General features: G+C 39.9%; 1 protein-coding gene across 1 annotated transcript in view; it reads right to left on the minus strand.

The window, feature by feature from the left end:
• Positions 1–896: 896 nt before the first annotated feature.
• The window catches only part of LOC132389290 (serine/threonine-protein phosphatase 2A 65 kDa regulatory subunit A alpha isoform-like), a gene marked incomplete at its 3' end in the record, with an annotated part of 36,764 nt that continues 20,140 nt past the window's right edge, over positions 897–17,520 (minus strand). Inside the window, exon 8 of the mRNA XM_059961792.1 lies at positions 897–1,052. Within this exon, the coding sequence (XP_059817775.1) occupies positions 897–1,052 (156 nt within the window). The remainder of the gene's footprint in view (positions 1,053–17,520) is intronic.

Consider the following 17,520-nt stretch of genomic DNA (forward strand, 5'->3'; position numbering starts at 1 on the left):
ACAGAACTGAAACGAAACTCAGGCCTTTTGTAGTGGATGGAGAGAAGGTGTTCAACAAAGCAGTCCCCCAATCTGCCTTTGGTCTCACCGATATCGAGGAAGAACATTCAGAGCACTGGATATAATCACAGGGCAATTGATCCACACCTAGAAATGGCCCTGAATGGTGGTGAGGGAGGATGTGAATGGGCAGGTGTAGCACTTGTCCTGTTTGCAGGGATAAAAGCCAGGCGGGTGATCAATGGGGAAGGATGATTGAACAATGAAGGCACATAGATTTCTGGATAAGTTCATTGAAAGTGTATTCTATTCTATATCCCACATTCCAGGGTTGCAATTTGTGAACTCTGTAACACCTAAGGGAGGATGTGTTGTCTGAATGTTATTCCTCTCTATTGATCTTTTGTGGAATGGTGAGAAATAACTTTTATTTATTGGATTTCTATATTGTAACTTAATGTAATTTTTGTATTGCACTGCAGTTGCCACAAAATAACAAATTTCATAATATATGTCTTTGATAATAAACCTGATTCTGAATGCTAGGGAGAGAAAGAGAAGTGGACTGGGGAGAGGAGAGAGGGATGAGATCTGCCAGTGGAAGAAGTCAGCAAGTATGGCAGCACCTATGGAGGGGAATAAGCAGTCTGATGAAAGGTCTTAGCCTGTAATGTCAACTTTATACTCCTCCGTAGATGCTGCCTGACCAGCTGAGGTCCTCAAGCATTTTGAGCGTGATACTCTGGATCTCCAGCATCTCTCAACCTCTGTCCTTAAGGGATGTCACAGTCTTAACAGCTGTAGATGCAGCCTGTTGAGTAAGATTTACTCCCATTAATCACAGGTCACTTTTTCCCTTCCCTCCCATTGAAGCATGGCTCCCTCCACCAGCATACCACAGTGAACTTGTCTGCCACCATGTAGCGTACACGCCACGATTTGTCCTCCATGGCCTGGCGAAGCGTGGGCATCACCATCTTCTCCAGCTCCTCGTGCTTCAGCAGCTGTGCAATGCAGACGCAGGCCTCAACCGCCAGCAGCCGTACAGAATCCTACAAGGACAGTGCAGAATAGTCAGCGAGGAGCAGACAAATTCTGGCTTACCGACATCATTCAGTCCATCTTACACTCACCTGTTTTTTGATTGGTCGTGTAGCAGCTATTACATTGTTAGCAATGTAGATTCAATTCCCTATCTGTAAGGAGTTTCTACGTTCTCCCCATGACCGCGTGGGTTTCCTCCATGTGCTCTGGATTCCTCCCACACTTCAAAGACATACAGGTTAGGAGGTTATTGTTCACTTGGGTGCAATTGGGCAATGCAGGCTCATTGGGTCAGAAGAGCCTGTTACTCTCTAAATAAATTCCTCCTACATACACCCCTGGATTTATTAGCACCTTGTCACAAGTAGAAGTAGAAATCTACCTATTTATATAAATAACACAGTGCAGATAGGCCCTTCTGGCCCTTTAAACCATACCATCCAGCAAACTCAATTTAACCCTAACCTAATCATGGGACAATATACAATATCCAATTAACTTACTAACCAGTATGTTCTTTGGACTGTGGGAAGAAACTGGAGCACCTGGAGAGAACCCATGCAATCCAGGGGTAAGACATACAGACACTCTACAGGTGACATTGGGATTGAACTCCAACCTCTGACGGCCCGAGCTGTAATAATGTCACACTAACTAGCCAATTCCTAGTTGGTTCTTCAACCCAACTAGCTAATGCCAACCCATTTACACAAATGCTCCCACATACCCTGATTTTATCTCTCACCCACACACATCAGGAAGAAAATTTACAGCACAGCTGATGAACTCACTGATCCTGCATGTGGTTGGAACGTGGGAGGAAATGAATGTGTTCTGCGCATGTATAAAGTAAATTGGAATAAAATTATAGTATGGCAGCTAAACGGATTAATGTAATAAGTTGGAATGTACATGGTTGGAATCATCCTATTAAACGAAAAAGGACTTTTAAAATTATTAATCGATTCCAACCTGATATAATTTTTGCTCAGGAGACGCATATCAGGGCGGGAGATCAAAATAAATTTTTTCGCTGGTGGAATAGAATACAGCTCCATGCTACTTCTCAGAGCAAAACTAAGGGCGTGTCTATCTTTATATAAATCCAATATATTTACTCAAGAGGATATCGAATCAGATTCTAATGGTAGATTTTTAATTGTTAAAGGAGTGATTTGTAATAGATAGGTTGTTTTGGTTAATTTGTATGGTCCTAATTTAGACAATCCTTTTTTAAAAAAAAAATTTGCTTTACTGCCAGATTTAAATGAGTATATATTGATAATGGGTGGAGATTTTAACTGTTGTTTAAATCCCATGAATGACAAGAGCTCAACTAATCAGCAACTTCCAAATTATTCTGCGTCAGTTTTGACCGATTTTGGGCTGATCGAATTATGGAGGAATTTACACCTTAATAATAGAGAATATTCCTTTTTTTCACATGTTTATAAAAAATATTCAAGGATTGATTATATTATAGTTGATCCCCGCCTTTTGCCTAATGTTTTTTGACACTATCAAGGTGAATATGACGCTATTGCTATATCTGATCATGCGCCTTTGAGTTTGTCCTTTGAATTTGATGATGTCGTTTTTGGCCATCCACCATGGCATGTCTCAGACTTCATCATTTTTATCGAATTCTTTTCTTTTTAATGATATAGGACGTATGTCTAAATTAATTATATGGGATACATTCAAAGCATTTTTACGTGGTCAGATTATTTCTTATTCAGCTAAACTTAAAGAACAGACTAAAACAGAATTAGATAAAATTTCAAAACAAATTAAAGATTTAGATAATATCTATGCGACTTTCCCTAATATTGACTTATTTAAAAAAAGGGTGGAACTTCAATCATAATATAACCTATTATTAACTCATCCAATTGAAGGTTATCTGCTTAAGTTAAAGAGACAATTTTATATGTTTGGAGATAAAAATAATAAACTACTTGCATCTCAATTAAAATCAGCCGGAGCCAAGAGGAAATTTTGAAACTTTGTAGAAAAGATGGTACCCTGGCTCGGGAATATGAAGAAATTAATAAGATTTTTCAAGATTTTTATACTGAGCTTTATAAATCTCAATGTCCAGTAGACTCTTCTGAAATGAATTTTTTTTTACGAAAAATTGCTTTTCCTATAATTTCTGCTGAGGATCAAAAAATTCTTGATGCCCAAATTACTGAATCCGAAATTCATAAAGCTGATTGTTAGATTAGTTCTTGTTTTTTGGGTTTTTTTTCTCTTTTTCTTCTTTTTTTGTTCTTTTTTTCATATGGATATACCTAGTTTTTTTTTGTCTTGTCTATATTATATTTGTATCACGTATGATTTGGGAAGACTTAACTATATTGTTCTTATTTGCTTATGTACCCTTTTATGCTCATTTTAATTTTGCAATTTTGAAATCCCAATAACTATGTATCAATCTTACTATGTTGATATTAATAAAAAGATTGAAAAAGAAAGAAACGAAATTCATAAAGCTATTTTTTCAATGCAATCTGGTAAGGCCCCGGGACTTGATGGTTATCCCGTAGAATTTTATAAAAAATTTGGAAAATTACTTTCTCCATATATGTTGGAGATGTTTAAGATTCTTTTGTGAAAAGTGATTTACCCTCTACTTTTTATGAAGCTTCTATTTCTTTAATTCTCAAAAAGGATAAAGATCCTACTGATTGTGCCTCATACAGACCTATTTCATTACCTTCCACATGGAAGGTTAGTTAAGAAGGTTCAGTCGTTAGGTATTAATGCTGAAGTAATAAAATGGATTCAACAGTGGCTAGATGGGAGATGCCAGAGAGTAGTGGTGGATAATTGTTTATCGGGATGGAGGCCAGTGACTAGCAGGGTGCCTCAGGGATCTGTTTTGGGCCCGATGTTGTTTGTAATATACATAAATGATCTGGATGATGGGGTGGTAAATTGGATTAGTAAGTATGCCGATGATACTAAGGTAGGAGGTGTTGTGGATAATGAGGTGGGTTTTCAAAGCTTGCAGGGAGATTTATGCCGGTTAGAAGAATGGGCTGAACGTTGGCAGATGGAGTTTAATGCTGAGAAGTGTGAGGTTCTACATTTTGGCAGGAATAATCCAAATAGAACATACAGGATAAATGGTAGGGCATTGAGGAATGCAGAGGAACAGAGAGATCTAGGAATAACAGTGCATAGTTCCCTTAAGGTGGAATCTCATGTGGATAGGGTGGTGAAGAAGGCTTTTGGAACGCTGGCCTTTATAAGTCAAAGCATTGAGTACAGAAGTTGGGATGTAATGTTAAAATTGTACAAGGCATTGGTGAGGCCAAATTTGGAATATTGTGTGCAGTTCTGGTCACCGAATTATAGGAAAGATATCAATAAATTAGAGAGAGTGCAGAGACGATTTACTAGGATGTTACCTGGGTTTCAGCACTTAAGTTACAGAGAAAGGTTGAATAAGTTAGGTCTCTATTCATTGGAGCGTAGAAGGTTGAGGGGAGATTTGATCGAGGTATTTAAAATTTTGAGAGGGATAGATAGAGTTGACGTGAATAGGCTGTTTCCATTGAGAGTAGGGGAGATTCAAATGAGAGGACATGATTTGAGAGGGCAGAAGTTTAAGGAAAACGCGAGGGGGTATTTCTTTACTCAGAGAGTGATAGCTGTGTGGAATGAGCTTCCTATAGAAGTAGTAGAGGCCAGTTCAGTTGTGTCATTTAAGGTAAAATTGGATAGGTATATGGACAGGAAAGGAGTTAATAGACAATAGACAATAGGTGCAGAAGTAGACCATTCGGCCCCTCGAGTCTGCACCGCCATTCTGAGATCATGACTGATCATTCACTATCAATACCCAGTCCCTGCCTTGTCCCCATATCCCTTGATTCCCCTATCCATCAGATATCTATCCAGCTCCTTCTTGAAAGCTTCCAGAGAATTGGCCTCCACCGTCTTCTGAGGCAGTGCATTCAACACCTCCACAACTCTCTGGGAGAAGAAGCTTTTCCACAACTCTGTTTTAAATAACTGACCTCTTATTCTCAATCCATGCCCTCTGGTACTGGACTCTCCCAACATCTGGAACATATTTCCTGCCTCAATCCTATCAAATCATTTAATTATCTTAAACGTTTCAATCAGATCCCCTCTCAATCTCCTCAATTCCAGCATGTACAAGCCCAATCTCTCCAATCTCTCTGCGTAAGACAGCCCTGCCATCCCAGGAATCAACCTAGTGAATCTACGCTGCACTTCCTCAATTGCCAGAATGTCCTTCCTTAAACCTGGAGACCAAAACTGTACACAATATTCCAGGTGTGGTCTCACCAGGGCCCTGTACAAATGCAAAAGAACATCCTTGCTCTTGTATTCAATTCCCCTTGTAACAAAGGCCAACATTCCATTTGCCCTCTTCACTGCCTGTTGCACTTGCTCATTCACCTTCATTGACTGGTGAACTAGGACTCCTAGGTCTCTTTGCATTTCTCCCTTACCTAACTCGACACCGTTCAGACAATACCCTGCCCTCTTGTTCCAGCTTCCAAAGTGGATAACTTCACATTTATTCACATTGAATGACATCTGCCAAGTATCTGCCCACTCACTCAGCCTATCCAAGTCTCTCTGTATTCTCCTAACGTCCTCTTCGCATGTCACACTGCCACCCAGTTTAGTATCGTCAGCAAACTTGCTGATATAGTTTTCAATGCCCTCATCTAAATCATTGACATAAATCGTAAAGAGCTGTGGTCCCAATACAGAGCCCTGTGGTACCCCACTAGTCACCTCCAGCCAGTCTGAGAAACACCCATTCACTGCTACCCTTTGCTTTCTATCTGCCAACCAGTTTTCTATCCATGTTGAAACCCTGCCCCCAATGCCATGAGCTCTGATTTTACTCACCAATCTCCTATGTGGCACCTTATCGAATGCCTTCTGAAAATCTAGGTACACAACATCTACTGGCTTACCCTCATCTAACATCCTTGTTACACCCTCAAAAAACTCCAACAGATTAGTCAAGCATGATTTGCCCTTGGTAAATCCATGCTGGCTCGGCCTAATCCTATTTCTGCCATCTAGATGTGCCACTATTTCGTCCTTAATAATGGACTCAAGCATCTTCCCCATGACTGACGTTAGGCTAACAGGGCGATAGTTCTCCGTTTTCTCCTTCCCTCCCTTCTTGAAAAGTGGGACAACATTAGCCACTCTCCAATCTTCAGGAACTGATCCTGAATCTAAGGAACATTGGAAAATGATTACCAATGCATCTGCAATTTCCTGAGCCACCTCTTTTAGAACCCTCGGATGCAGACCATCTGGACCCGGGGATTTATTAGCCTTCAGTCCTACCAGTCTACTCATCACAGTTTCTTTCCTAATGTCAATCTGTCTCAATTCCTCTGATATCTTATGACCCTGGCCCATCCATACATCTGGGAGATTGCTTGTGTCCTCCCTGGTGAAGACAGATCTAAAGTATGCATTAAATTCTGTTGCCATTTCCCGGTTTCCCATAACAATTTCTCCCAATTCATTCTTCAAAGGGCCAACATTGTTCTTAACTATCTTCTTTCTCTTCACATAGCTAAAAAAGCTTTTGCTATCCCCTTTTATATTCCTGGCTAGACTGAGCTCATACCTGATTTTTTCTCTCCGTATTGCTTTTTTAGTTAAGATCTGCTGTTCCTTAAAACTTTCCCAATCATCTGTATTCCCACTCATCTTAGCCCTGTCATACTTCTTTTTCTTTAATGCTATACAATCTCTGACTTCCTTTGTCAACCACTGTGGCCCCTTCCCCCTCTTTGAATCTTTCCTTCTCATTGGAATGAACTGCATTTGCATCTTTTGTATTATGCCCAAGAATATCTGCCACTGCTGATCCACTGTCTTTCCTGCCAGGGCATCTGCCCATTTAACTTTGGCCAGCTCATCCCTCATGGCTCCGTAGTCTCCTTTATTTAATTGCAACACTGACACCTCTGATCTGCCCCTATCCCTCTCAAATTGTAGATAAAAACATCATGTTATGATCACTACTTCCTAATGGCTCCTTTACTTCAAGATCACTTATCAATTCCTGTTCATTACACATCACCAGGTCCAAAATAGCCTCGTTCCTGGTTGGCTCAAGCACAAGCTGTTCCAAAAATACATCCCTTAGACACTCCACAAACTCCCTATCCTGGGGTCCAGCACCTACCTGATTCTCCCAGTCCACCTGCATGTTGAAATCTCCCATAACGACTGCATTACCTTTAGCACATGCCAATGTTAACTCCCTAATCAACTTGTACCCAATATCCACGCTACTGTTTGGGGGCCTGTACACAACACCCATTAGGGTCTTTTTACCCTTACTGTTCCTCAGCTCAATCCACACAGACTCTACTTCCCCTGTTCCCAAGTCACCTCTTGCTAAGGACTGAATCTCATTCCTCACCAACAGGGCCACCCCACCCCCTCTTCCCATATTTCTGTCTCTACGATAGCACGTATACCCTGGTACACTCAATTCCCAGGCCTGATCCCCTTGCAGCCATGTCTCCGTTATCCCAACAATATCGTAGTTCCCTATTTTCATCTGAGCTTCAAGCTCATCTGTCTTATTTCTGACACTACGCACATTCAAGTATAGAATTCTTAGCCCATTCCTCCTCTCTTTGCTTAAAACACTGTTTTTCTGTACCTAACCCAGCTCCTTGAACTTCTATTGGGCAAATTGCACCCTGAATTTTGATGACCTTCTCAAGATCACCCAAACCTTGTACACATTTAACCCCATGCACCTTCTGACCAACCCTCTGGATCTGGATCCCTGCCCCCTGCACATCTAGTTTAAACCCCCCTGTGCTGTCTTTACGACAGCTATTTAGTTTATAATATTTTCGCTTAGTAATTCATTCAATAGTATTTTCTAGTTAGAATTAGAAGTGTTTAAAGTATATTCATTGCATGTAAAATATATCGGCATGCGATGACGCCACATCCGGTTTCGCCGCGTCTTGTGGGAAAATACCGGTTTGAAATTAGCGCGAGGGTGGGGGCTCACCACGAGGCTCACCTGAGCAGAAGTTGTTTTGCAGGCATGAGAAATCACAGTGAGAGCAACGCTGTAAGTTAATAGATAATCGATATATTGAACTAAGATGTTAATGCCGATCCTGTTAGAAGTAACGACGGTAGATAATGTTTATGCTTTCGTTAGTTAAAGAGTCGCGGATAGTTTGCATGGAAGTGTATTTAAAGTAGTCAATGGAGCAGGTAAACTCTCCCTGTATACTGCACCTTAGTGTAATGTAGTTATAGTCACCTTTGCAAGTATTTACACTTGAAATGTGATATTAAGGAAGGAACAAATCCTGTATCAATCTTGTATTGTTTTATCAACAGTTTTCACCATATGTTAATATGAAGAGTGAACAGTAAATGGTTAATCTTGCTGCGATCTGGTTCTTATTAACTGTGGTTTATCTCGACGTTAAATTCGACGTTCGTGACACGCGAAGGAGAACGTTACACCCCCCCCGAGCAGCACTGGCAAATACTCCTGCAAGAATGTTAGTACCCCTCCGGTTCAGATGTAGACCATCCCTTCGAAACAGATCCCAATGTCCCTGGAACAAAGACCAATTATCCAAAAACCTGAACCCTTCCTTCCTGCACCATGCTCTCAGCCTCGTATTAATGTGCATAATCATTTTATTCTTCGCCTCACTCGCACGTGGCACAGGTAGCAATCCCAAGATTGTCACCCTGGAGGTCCTGCCTTTCAGCTTCACTCCTAACTCCCTGAACTCTCTAAGCAGGACCCCCTCACTCACCTTACCTACATCATTGGTCCCTACATGGACCACTACATCTGGGTTCATGCCCTCACTCTCAAGAATAGCCTGCACCCGATCTGAGATGTCCCGGACCCTGGCACCAGGGAGGCAACATACCATCCGAGACTCCCGATCTGCCCCACAAAATCTCCTATCTGCCCCCCTAACTATAGAGTCCCCTAAAACTATCGCTCTCTTCTCTTCCCTCCTCCCCTTTCTAGTTGAGGGTTCAACCTCTGTGCCAGAGGCAGGACCACTACAACTCATTCCTGGTAGGTCATCCCCATCAACAGTATCCAGTACGGTATACATATTGTTAATGGGAATGGCCGCAGGGGTGCTCTGCTCTCTCTGCCTGCTCCCCCTGCCTCTCTGGACCGTCACCCATCTGCCTACTTCTTGGTTTTTTGGTGTGACTACCTCCTGATAACTCCTATCTATCTCTGCCTCCACCTCCCGAATGATCCGTAGTTCATCCAGCTCCTGCTCCAACTCCCTAACTCGGTCTGATAGGAGCTGCAACTGGACGCACCTTTTGCAGGTGTGGTCATCAGGGACAACTGTGTTGACCCTGACCTCATACATACTGCATACGGAGCACACCACTGCTCTGACTGTCTCCCCCATACCTGAACTGGATTAATAGAATAAGTCTAAAAAGCACCTAGCGACCTTACCTTCTTCCCCTCAGCGAGCAATCACACAAGCTTACCGAAGCCCACTTAGCCAAAGAGGAGGGTTATGGGCTGAGTGCGGGTAGGTGGGACTAGGTGAGATTAAGAGTTCGGCACGGACTAGGAGGGCCGAGATGGCCTGTTTCCGTGCTGTGATTGTTATATGGTTATATGGTTATTATTGAATGTTGATGCTAAGATTCTCTCAAAGATAATGGCCAATCGGTTGGAGAGTATTTTGGGTGAAATCATTTTTAAAGATCAAACAGGCTTTATAAAGGGTCGTTATTCTTTTTCAAATGTTCGGAGATTATTTAACATTATATATTCACCTTCTTAAGCTCCACAATACGTTATATCTTTGGATGCTGAAAAAGCATTTGATCGAGTCAAAAGGAAATATTATATTTAATGTTTTAGAAAAATTGGTTTTGGTATTAATTTTAATAATTGGATTAAAATGATATATAAAGCTCCTATTGCTACTGTTGTCACTAATAACTGTAAGTGGATTAGGCAAAGCGAGACCTCAGTCCTTTTTCAACTTTTGCAAATGACATTTACCAATTCTTGGTCTTTTATTATCCCAAATAAAAGATAGAATAATAGAATCAATCCGATCAAAAAACTTCTTAGTCAAAAAAACAGGAATATTCTGAAATAAATATAAAAATTTTGGTAAAATCATCATTTTAACTACATGAATACGACCAACAAGTGAAAATGTAAGTGGGCTCCATCTACTAAATGAATACTTCATAGAGTCCACTAAAGGAGGAAAATTGGCTTTATATTTTTTAGTAATTATAACACCTAAATATCTAAAAGAATCTAACTTTAAAAGGAATATTATCATATATAGAGAAAGATTCATTTAAAGGAAGTAATTCACTTTTACTAAAATTTATTTTGTATCCTGAAAAGTCTCCAAATTTGTCAAATAATTTTAGCAAAGCAGGAATAGATTCTTCAGGTTTAGATATGTAAACCAATAAATCATCAGTGTAAAGAGAGATCTTGTGCATGGTCTCATTCACAAAAATCCCATGAATATTTTTGGCTTCACGAAGAGCAATAGCAAGGGGTTCTAATATTAAGTTAAATAACAAAGGACTGAATGGACAACTTTATCTTGTCCCCTGTGATAGCTGAAAAAAACTGCCATATTATTTGCCAAGGGAAATCTCACATGCAATTGTGGTTGCTGTGTACATCCCTCCCTCTGCCAACCCGACGTCGGCGTGTAACTTCATTCACACCGTCATAGCCAGACTACAAACCCATGACCTGAGTGCCCTCAGTACCATCTCGGGTGACTTCAACCATGTTACCGTGGCTGCCCAACTTCACGCAGTATGAGAGGGGAGAGGACCCTGGACTTGATGTATGCTAACGTTAAAGATGCTTACAGCTCCTCCCCCTTCCCCCCACTGGGAAGGTCAGATCACAACCTGGTGCTTTTCAAACCCTGCTCTGGTGAAGAGTAAACCTGCAACCTCGAGGTCAGTGAGAAAATGGTCGGGGGCGGCTTATGAGGCACTCCAGGATTGTTTTGAGGCCACAGACTGGCAGGCCCTCTGTGAGCCACATGGAGAGGACATTGATGGGCTCACAGAGTGCATCACTGGTTACATCAACTTCTGTGTGGACTGCAATGTTCCGGCATGAACTATCTTTTGTTATTCAAATAACAAGCCATGGGTAACAAAGGACATTAAGGACATCCTGAACGCTAAAAAGAGGGCGTTTAGAGATGGAAATAGGGATGACCTGAGGACAATACAGAGGGACCTGAAAACCAAGATCAGGGAGGCTAGGAGGAAGCTTGAGTGGAAACTCCAGCAGAACAACATGGGAGAGGTCTGGAGTGGGATGAGGACCATCACCGGGTTCCGGCAAACTAGCAACATAGGAGCTGAAGGCAGTGAGGACAGGGCCAACCAACTTAACCTGTTCTTCAACAGATTTGACAGTGGCCCCTGCCCATCCCCCACATGATTCATCTGTTGTCGGCCCCCAACCAACACATACTCCACTCTCCCCTCCTACCCCTCCTCACAGCCCCCCCACCCTGCTCTCGTGACTACACCCCTCCCACACCTGAAACCACTACGGTGGGCTTCACAGCTGAACAGGTGAGAAGACAGCTGAAACATCTCCACCCAAGCAAGGCTGCAGGCCTGGATGGTGTCAGCCCCAGGGTGCTCAAAGCCTGTGCCCCCCAGCTATGTGGAGTACTTCACCATGTCTTCAACCTGAGCATGTCTCCAGAGGGTTCCTGTGCTGTGGAAGACGTCCTGCCTCATTCCTGTACCGAAGACGCCGTGCCCCAGTGGCTCCAATGACTACAGAACGGTGGCATTGACCTCCCACATCATGAAGACCCTGGGGAGACTTGTTCTAGAGCAGCTCTGGCCTATGGTTAGGCCACACTTAGACCCCCTCCAGTTCGCCTATCAGCCCCGACTAGGAGTTGAAGATACCATCGTCTACCTGCTGAACCGTGTCTACGCCCACCTGGACAAGCCGATGAGCACTGTGAGGTCATGTTTTTTGACTTCTCCAGTGCGTTCAACACCATCTGCCCTGCTCTGCTGGGTGAGAAGCTGACAGTGATGCAGGTCGATGCTGGTGTCATGGATTATTGATTACCTGACTGGCAGACCACAGTACATGCACTTGCAACACTGTGTGTCAGACAGAGTGGTCAGCAGCACTGGGTCTCCACAGGGGACTGTCCTGTCTCCCTTTCTCTTCACCATCTACACCTCAGACTTCAACTACTGCACAGTCTTGCCATCTTCAGAAGTTTTCTGATGACTCTGCCATAGTTGGATGCATCAGCAAGGGAGATGAGGCTGAGTACAGGGCTACAGTGGGCAACTTTGTCACATGGTGCGAGCAGAATCATCTGCAGCTTAATGTGAAAAAGACTAAGGAGCTGGTGGTGGACCTGAGGAGGACTAAGGCACCGGTGACCCGTTTCCATCCAAGGGTCAGTGTGGACATGGTGGAGGATTACAAATACCTGGGGATACAAATGGACAATAAACTGGACTGGTCAAAGAACACTAAGGCTGTCTACAAGAAGGGTCAGAGCCATCTCTATTCCCTGAGGAGACTGAGGTCCTTTAACATCTGCCGGACGATGCTGAGGACGTTCTACAAGTCTGTGGTGGTCTGTGCTGTCATGTTTGCTGTTGTGTGCTGGGGCAGCAGGCTGAGCGTAGCAGACACCAACAGAGGGATTCTCCACCTTGTAGCACATGGAATAGGTCGCATTCCTAGCGGCTCACTCTCTTTTAATATATCTTATATCCCATTAACAGATCCCCTTTAGTTTTGATGATTTACTACTTCTACTGAAGGAATTACGACTTAATTACAATGGCCGGAAAAAGTCGTTCTGGTATTGAATTGCATAGCGGCAAGACTCTCCCTGAAATGGAGCAAACGGAACAAACCAAGAAAACAGAGGAACCTGTTACACTAACGGGAATATTTTCTTCAATACAAGACATGAAATCGGAATTTGGATTGCTTAATATTAAAATTAATAAGCTGGCCGGTTCAAACGCGAAGCTTGAGAAAGCTATTTCTACGATTCAAGACTCTCTGGAAAACTTGGACTCTCAAGTTCAAACACTTCAGCAGACTACAACCCGAATCGAGGGTGAGCATGATCGATTCAAGCAAACTATTAAAGATCAAGGAATGAAGATATCTTCAATGGAAAAGAAAATCAGTGAAATTACCTCAGAACTATCTAAAACGAAGAAAAGAATGGTTGATTTAGATAGTAGAGGGCTTTGGAGGAATCTGCATTTTCTGGGACTGCCTCAAAATACTGAAGCTAGCAATCTGTTAAAATTCTTTTCAGATATGCAGTACTCACTTTTCAATGAGACCCTCGAAACTAGCCCCTTAATTGACAGAGCTCACAGAATTCCATTTTTTCGGCGTTCAGCCGAATTACGTCCTCAAGCAGTTGTTCTTTCTTTGCATTATTATACGACTAAAGAAGCTATTATTCGAGAAGCCAGAAAGAAACGGAAATTATTCTTCAATTCAACACAAATTCGTATAGTCGAAGATTATCCACCCGAAATCTTTGCCGAAAGGAAGAAATATCGAGGTTATGAGTGAAATGTATAAATTAAATTTAAATCACTCCCTTTGCTTTCCAGCAAAGCAGATAATTTTTCCTGAAAAATCTCAATCATTGAGAATGTACTCTCCTCAGGACGGGTGGGAGTATATCAAAAACTTTAAAGTTAAGCCTACTGAATAAAATATTAAAGTTACTCTGATTACTCAATAGGCAATTTTGAAGTATCTACTGTATGAGTTGTTTATGGAGCTTTTAAGTACATGTTATACCTTTTCATTCTCTGGTATGGGACATGGTCGATTTAATTTTTTTATCTTATTAATAATTAGTACATATATAACTGTCTTGTAGGGAACATTTAGTACTTTGTACTTTAGTGGTCCGTGTAGGACCTGTTGTGTATTAATCTTCTTATTTCTTTTATTTGCTTCAACACTTATAGTTTTTGGTCTGTTTTATATATATATATCTATACACACACACACTCATTTATTTTCCTTTTTCGAGAGAAAGAATATTGTTTATAACATTATTTGCCCGGATTTATTCCTTCTTTTGAATATATGTTTAAGCTACTTCAGCTGATTCTAAGATGGCCGTTGTTGATTATGTTTTTATTAATGTTAGACACAACATTATAGTAGTTGAATTCTGTTTGTGTCTTTTATTTTGGCTATTTTCCATGGGATTTTTGCTTTTTTTATTATACGGAGCTGCAAGTTGGAGAACAGGGTCAAAGGTTATTAGTTAGCATGGGACCAGCCTATCGGTTCCTTCATTTCTATCTATTGGGTGGGGGGAGGGGGAGTAGGTTCTTTTCTTGATTGGGCAGTTCTTTTGATGGATTTCTCTTTCGTAAACGCGTCACTCCTTCTGGTTGTACCCGCGCCTTTTGGTTTAATCTGTACTTGCGTAACATTTCTTTTATATAATATTAAACTCAATTTTAAACATGGATGTTAATAAAATCAATATAATATCTTGGAATTGGAACGGTGTCAATCATCCCATTAAGCGTAAAAAGATTTTTAAGAAATTAAAAACACTTAATGCTGATATTATTTTTGCGTAAGAAAATCATATACGAAAACAGGATGAGGACAGGTTTTTCCACTTTTGGAAAGGGCCTTTATTTCACTTACTGTTGGATAGTAAAACTAGAGGTGTTTCTATATTTTTTAGTCCCAAAATCCCTTTTGTACACCTTAATACTATTACTGATTTGATCGTAAGATATTTAATTGATACAGGTTTATTATGCGAGCAAAAGGTAGCTCTGGTGTGTGTATACGCACCTAATGTAGATAATTCTGATTTTTTTAAGAAACTTTTTTCAGAGTTACCGAATCTCAATGAATATAAGCTGATCATGGGTGGTGACTTTAATTGTTGTTTAAATCCGGCGATTGACAGGTCATCAACCAATCCGTCACTTCCAAATAAAGCGCCAGCTTGTATTAACTCTTTTTTTATTAGAATATGGCCTTGTCGATATTTGTATAAACACCCCAATGATAAAGATTTCTCTTTTTTCTCACACGTCCATCATAAATATTCTCCAATTGATTACTTTTTTTAAAGATACACATCTGTTAAACTCCGTTGTTGAATGTGCGTATGACATCATTGCGCTCTCAGATCACGCGCCTTTAAAGTTAACCCTTAAGCTTTCGGATAGATTTTTGAAAATCTCACAGTGGAGATTGAACCCCGTATTGTTACAGGATCCAGCTTTTGTTAATTTTATTAAGGAGCAAATTTCTATATTTTTTGAATTTAACACAACTAAAGGAATGTCAAATCTGGTTACATGGGACACCTTGAAATCTTTTCTTAGGGGACAGATAATCTCATATTCAGCAGCCTTGAGAAAGAAAACTCAAGCGGAATTGTAAGAGATTACTAATAAAATTAAACAGATAAAGCATATTCAGTTAAACTTACTAAAGACCTATATAAAGAAAGGGTCGAACTTCAATCACAATATGATTTACTTCTGACCTTTCCCATTGAACAGCAAATTTTTAAATCTAAAAGTTTATTTTATATACATGGGGAAAAATCTGCTAAACTTTTAGCGGGTCAGTTAAAGGCTGAGATGGTCAGAAGACAGATTTTAAAAATTTGCTGACCAGATAGAACAGAAACTTTAGATCCTTATGAAATTAATAAGATATTTATGGACTTTTATTCTAATCTTTATTAATCTGAATTCTCTAATAGTACTATGACTATGAATAAATTTTTGCAAAGGTTAAACATACCCCAAATTTCGATTCAAGATGCCGATATGTTAGATGCACCTATTAAACAAGAGGAAATAGCCAAGGTTATATCCTCTATGCAATTAGGTAACGCTCCGGGACCTGATGGTTATACGGTAGAATTTTATAAGACCTTTCATGAAATGCTTATACCACATCTTCACCAATTCTACATCCTCTGGGAACCTTCCTAAAACTTTTTATGAAGCACTAATTTCATTGATTCCAAAAAAAGGAAAAGACCCATTGGAATGTGTATCCTATAGATATTAAAATTCTCTCTAAAATTCTAGCAAATAGGCTTGAGACTATCTTGCCTAATGTTATCTCAAACGATCAAACAGGATTTATTAAAAATAGGTACTCACATTTTAATATTTGAAGATTGTTAAATATCATTTATTCCCCTTCAGACAAAGAATCGGAATGTATTGTATCTTTGGATGCAGAGAAAGCCTTTGATAGGGTGGAGTGGCCTTATCTATTTCAGGTTTTGAAATGGTTCAATTTTGGTCCAAGATTTATTTCCTGGATTAAATTGATTCATCATGCCCCGGTAGCTGCAGTTTTAACTAATAATCAAAAGTCTCCTTACTTTAGATTATATAGAGGTACCCATCAGGGTTGTCCCCTTAGTCCTTTATTATTTAATTTGGCTTTAGAACCACTTGCTACTGCTCTTAGGGATTCTAATTCTATGCAGGGTATTAGGAGAGGGGATAAATTACATAAGGTTTCGTTATACGCGGACGATTTATTAGTTTACATTTCAAATCCTAAGAAATCTATTCCTTCTATGTTATCTATATTTATGGAATTTGGTACTTTTTCTGGATATAAACTTAATTTACATTAAAGTGAATTATTTCCTATTAATAATTATTCTGATTATTATGATCAAATACCTTTTAATATTGCCAAAAAACATTTTATTTACCTTGGTATCAAAATTACAAAAAATGTTAAAGACCTATATAATTTCTTCCCTTTAGTTGAATATACTCAACAGGCGCTTTCTAAATGGTCACCTATGTCGATGTCATTGATAGGTTGAATAAATGCTATAAAAATGGTTATTCTACTGAAATTTTTATATATGTGTCAAGCAGTTCCCTCTTTTGTCCCAAAAACATTTTTTGATAAAATAGCTTCTTTGATTTTATCTTATGTTTGGAATAATAAAAGTTCTAGAGTGAATAAATTTTTATTGCAAAAATCCAAAAAAGATGGAGGACTGGCTTTACCAAACTTTAGATTTTATTATTGGGCAAGTAATATTTATTATATTACTTTTTGGATTTATGATATAGATGACCAAGAGGAAAATTCAGTAAAGGGGTTTTCGTTAGCTTTTTTATTAGGAGCTTCTCTTCCATTTTCGCTCTCCAGAATAGGTAGACAAGCTCTTAACCCTATTGTTAAACATACTTTAAAAATTTGGTTTCAATTTCGTAGATTTTTTGAATTAAATGATTTTTTACTTTCTAGTAATATTTATTCTAATTTCTTTTTTAAACCATCAACTTTGGATAAGGCTTTTTTTAACACTGGAAATTAAAGGAATAAAAACTTTTTTAGACTTGTTTTTACAAGACTGT

This window comes from Hypanus sabinus, unplaced genomic scaffold (assembly GCF_030144855.1).
Source record: "Hypanus sabinus isolate sHypSab1 unplaced genomic scaffold, sHypSab1.hap1 scaffold_526, whole genome shotgun sequence".
Classification (NCBI taxonomy): domain Eukaryota; kingdom Metazoa; phylum Chordata; class Chondrichthyes; order Myliobatiformes; family Dasyatidae; genus Hypanus; species Hypanus sabinus.